General features: G+C 33.7%; 1 protein-coding gene across 1 annotated transcript; it reads right to left on the bottom strand.

Annotated features, from left to right (window-relative positions):
• Nucleotides 1–657: 657 nt before the first annotated feature.
• Nucleotides 658–4,970, bottom strand: LOC111390320 (GDSL esterase/lipase At4g26790-like). Its single transcript, XM_023015339.1, has 3 exons — nt 4,539–4,970; nt 2,728–3,223; nt 658–1,033 (listed from the first exon to the last, which is right to left on the bottom strand). The coding sequence occupies exons 1-3, from the start codon at nt 4,917–4,919 to the stop codon at nt 837–839; spliced, it is 1,074 nt and encodes a 357-aa protein (XP_022871107.1). The 5' UTR covers nt 4,920–4,970; the 3' UTR covers nt 658–836.
• Nucleotides 4,971–5,232: the final 262 nt, after the last annotated feature.

The raw sequence follows: 5,232 nt of genomic DNA, 5'->3' as shown, positions 1-5,232 counted from the left end.
ATTATTTTTAAAGATTTTAATTCAAATTAGCGACGAAAACCCTTTGGTAATCATCAACGGACATAATTCGTAGCTAATCTGCGACGAAAAAATTTGTCGCTAATTAGCGATGGAAATGGCCGTTGGTAAACACCGACAGCTTCTTCTGTCGCTATGATCTAAGTAATTTGTCGCTAAATTAGCGGCGGGGGTATTGCCGACGGATTTTCCGACCAATTAATTCCATTTGTGAAAATCATTAGCGACGGAATTAAAGGAATCGAAGCCGGAAATTTCCGTCTTTGAAGCTGCATTTTTTTGTAGTGGTTCTAATTATACAAAATTCTTCCACTAACAAATATTGCTTAATAGTTAAAATGTATCGAATAAAAATATATCTTTATAATGTCTACAACGACAAGCAAATTAAGATGATGTACTAATATAATATAGTCCATACAAACCTCAAAATAAGTATTGGAACGAATAAACAATTATTCAATACAGAAACAAAAAACATCCCACCTCTAAATGCGAATCACAATGTTCTTCCATGACGAATATTGCTTAATAAGTAAGTATCGGATAAAATGTGTCTTCACATTCATTTTACAACGATGAAGTTATCTTCAATAGTTTTATCTCAATACTAAAATTGAGAGAAATATTCGACCAACGTAACACAAGAAGTAATCTAAGTTCTCATACAAATACAAATAGAAGATACAATCTTATACATATAATTTTACAAGATCATACATACCCATACAAACCTTAAAACAGATATTCAATATAGGGAAATCAAACAAACATTCACACCCTAATCATACAAAATCATTCCCACAAACAAATAGTTCTTAAGTAAAAAACTGTTGCAAGCTATTCTTGAGCACATAATCAGTAATGATCTTATTTGTTTTCTCTGTTGGATGGAAAGAATCCCAAAATACATACTTCGTTGCATCTGTACATGTAAGTGGGTTCAGTTGATCACACATGTATCCCATCTCAAACGTTCCTGAGGAACAACATGCCACTTCTGCTACATCAAATCCTGTCATTGTCAAAGATTTTTAAGACAACGTCGTTTTTCTTTTCCACAAAAGAGCAAATATATCACAAAAATTTACAGCAGAAATAAGTGTTAAGAGAGACGACCATGTCAAGAATTTTTTGTATGTAATACTATAGGTCTTTCTTCTCTGTTATTTCAAGTTATAATAAACGTAAGCCATTTCAAACATTTTTATAGGAAGTCAGGTCATAAATTTACGATTGATTAGATGAATCTTTTTTTTTTTTTTTGGGATAAAGTGAAATGTTAAAAAAATTAAATTATTCGAAATTTTGTATAAGTATTTGCCAGCATTATCATTTTGAAGTGTGCAAGATTATGAGGTATATACTCGACATACAAAGTTTTGGCAAACATATAATATTACAGATTAAATGTGTATTAATTTACAAGCCTCCAAAAAGCTTGTATTTATTATTCATTCAGTGTGAAACCCTTCACCATCAGAATGCCATCTCTGCCACTGCCAATGAATTAATTATCCTTTAAACTAATAAATATGTCATTTATTGTAATTTATTTCTCCTGTTTTACTTAAAAGTTGCAGAAATAAACAATTATTAGCATTTACAAAGCACATTTTGACAGCATATTGACAAACTCATTTCACAAAAAAGTCACCAAAGTAATGAAGTGAAAATCAGTAATAAGCTAATTATATATCATTCTATAATTATGTGTAGTGTTTTACACCATCCAACTCCAAATTTATTGGGCCAAAGACTTGGAGCATGTTTAGCTAAGCTTAAAACTTTAATTATAGTATAAGTAAGTTTTAAAATAAATAAAAAATTTGATAAAAATGAGAATTGATGTAAAAGTTACTTTCAAATCACATATCTTTTTGTTTACTTTTTAAAAGTACACGATAAAGTTAAGTTTACTTATTTTCATGCTTTACGAATATCCTCTTAGTTTTTTTTTGTTGTTTTCCTCAAAGGTTATTGAAAACCGATAATAAACTATCACGCCTTACTGGCAGCTGCAGTGTGGGGACTTGATTTCTGAAATATGGAATTGGATTCCTTGTAGGCGCAGTGTACATGCAACTCTTGTTTCCTGGCCTGTTGGGGCACATCACGCAATTTACCTTCCTCACAAAGTTTTAGGAACGGAGCGTTGAGGACCCTCAAAGTTGGGGTTCAACCTTTTTAAAGAATAAAGTTACGTAGTACTATTGGTGCTTAGCACCAAGTAGGTCCCAATTGGATTGTGTTTTTTGATGCGTTTGACAAATTGTCAATGGGGTCCACAACCATCTAGAATGGTGCTATGTAAAGTCGTTGGTGGTTAGCATTAGTCTGGGTAGCAGATGAGATGCATTGTACAATTAACAACAAGGCTCACTACCAAATTAATGCGCATGCTCCATGCAATAAAATAATGCCATGTAGCAACGTTGGTGATTAGCACTGGTTTAGGCGATAACTGAGATGCTTTTTTGATGTATTGAACAATTAATCGACGGGGTCCACCCCACCCGAAGCAACTATTTGATGGTGATTAAAATAAAAATTTTAATAAATTTTGATAAAATGTATGATCGAAAAAAGTTGTGGATCCCATTAAATACTCTGTTAAAATTAATAGTTGATTTTGACTTGGACTAAAATCTAGATTTTAATCCCTATTAGATAGGAGCTAAATAGCATTAATAAGTTGGAAAAACTCACCAAATGATGAAGGTTTCAAGACGATTTGCATGAAAATATTGTAAGGATCTGATAAAACCACTCTTATGCCAGGCAAGACTTTGTTCAACTTCTGCACTAAACCACTCAATTTCTGATTGAAATGCAGTGCCACTGTGTTGTATTCATCGTTGCATCCCTCTCCATATCCATTGAGGAAATTTGTTGTCCTCTCCAATGGCAGACACCCCATTGGAGGTAAACCTGTTAAGGACATTTTTCTTGCTCCTAAACCATATATTTCCTTTATAAAATTTTCTGCAAGTCCTATGAGGAAAACCTGGTACTCATCCACACTGTACTGGGATTGTGTATTTGGAAGTGTGTAATAGTTTTCTAGAAAGTCATTTGTTCCCATGCTAATCAAATATAAGGCCTCACTGATTATAAACTTTGCCTTTTGTTCACCGACATTGGCTATGAGCTTGTTCTGATAGTCCTTGTAGTACTCCACTTCCTTCCAAACTGGTAAAACATTCTGCAATATTTCGAAGAATCAAACAGTAATAAATTTGAGATCGACTGCATCATACCTCGAGCCATTTCTGTCTATGTTTTCGTAGCCAATCACTAAGCCCGATAAACAAGAAGGGTTTATGGTAAGCATATACAGTGACGAATCCAGGAGTTTGAGTCAGCACGGGCGGCCGTTGACCATCTATCGTTGGCCACAATAAAATATTAAAAGTCCTTTTAGTATCCCTTTTTTGTTTTTGCAAAAAATACATTTTGAAATGGTGATTTGATGGAGAACGTCTTTGCGTGTGACTAAAAATAAAAGAAAAAATTTGAATTTACGTGTAATATTATTTTATTGAAGAATGTATGGATGAAAAGAAGAAAGAAAAACGTAGTTTTAAAAAAAGGGGGATCGAACAAGGCCTAAAGTATAAGTATAATAATTATTTTGTTCAAAATGAATATATATAATTCTGTTATAAGAATAAATAGAATTCATCAAATAACATTGTTGTCAAATTTTGTATAATTCAAAGGAAGAGTGTGAATTCGAATATTTAAAATTGTTTGCATTAAAATAATCAAAACCTAACAAATATCATTTTGTTAAATTTAGTAACATAATTCAAGAGGTACCTTCATGGTTAAATTCACCACAACCTTTGCTTGAGATCATGGGTTCTAATCCTCATTGTCCCTCTCTTATTGAATTTTGGTAAAAATTATAGAATAAAAAGAATACATAACAAGTTCATTGACAAAGATTCGAACCTAAAACTTGAAATATATTAAGGTTGGTTCTCACCAAGTAAGCTATAGGGATGTTTGAAAATAAAATCAATTACCAACAATATAAGGTAAAAATTTAATTTATTACTAACAAAAAAAAAATCCTGACGGATCCAGCTAGGGCGGCCGCCCTTTGGATCCGCCACTGAGTATATAGCCTCAAGGCTGGTAAATAAGGAGAATTATGGTAGGTTGACAGACTTAAAAAACCGCTACTAAAACCACTCAAAATCAGTCCGTTAATAAACGCTCAAAATCGATACTTTAAAAAAAGCTCATAAACGGTACACCAAAACTCCCAAGCAGGCCCTTAGGCCCGGGCGAACAAGAAGGATTGCAGTAGGTTGACAGTGAAAGCAAAACTTTGTGAAATCTCCGAACATGAATCATTGCAAGTTTACGTCATAAAGTAATATCTTGATTTGAAATTCATAATAACCATCTAACGTAACGTTTCTTCTTTACTTGGGCTTGAGATCGGCTACATGCGGAAAAAAAGAAGAAGCTAAAATAAGTAGGAACTGAAATGAAAACTGGAGACTCACAAGTACATCAGAAGTTGAGTTATCATAACCAGTACCAGCAGAAGCAAAGCAAACACCTTCAGCAAAATCTGAAATATTGTACATTGGGTCTAAATAGGCAGGCACAAATGGCCTAAGTCCAAATGCCTCAGAAATAAAATCTGGAGGAATACGGCCATTGGAGAATCTCCCTGTGGGTTTCCCACCATAGAAATCTCTACCATATGGCCTAAAATTGCTTTTCAATATAGTCGAAATCTGATTATTATTCCCAGCATCAACAGATGAATCTCCAAACACGACAACGGCTGGAACTTTTGCTGCATCGGTGATGATTAACATAAAAAACTGGGCCAGAAACAGCCATCGTAAGTACACACATTCCAGCTGTTTGTCTCTCATTTTATTTATTTATTTATTTTTGTCTCAATGAACAAATTAAGTGGGCTAATGAAGGGTTTTATAGGGAAATGGAAAGGTTGAAATGAGAGCTTAACAACGTGGAGGGGAAGAAAGTTGATGGGGATCATTTAATGGCAGAAGAAATTAGATTCACACTTAATTAATGAGAGCTGATTGTAGCCATGCAATATGAGTCAGTTTAATTTGTGGGTTTGCGAGGCGTTTTTTTAGTCCCAAGTTCTAGAATGAACGTTGACGTCTTTGAGAATCGTATACGTTGCAGTGAACCTGCCCAGTTACTTTAAATAACGCT

This window comes from Olea europaea, unplaced genomic scaffold, assembly GCF_002742605.1.
Source record: "Olea europaea var. sylvestris unplaced genomic scaffold, O_europaea_v1 scaffold671, whole genome shotgun sequence".
Lineage (NCBI taxonomy): Eukaryota > Viridiplantae > Streptophyta > Magnoliopsida > Lamiales > Oleaceae > Olea > Olea europaea.
The sequence above is the reverse complement of the archived record's forward strand: the minus strand, read 5'-3'. Positions and strand labels throughout refer to the sequence as shown.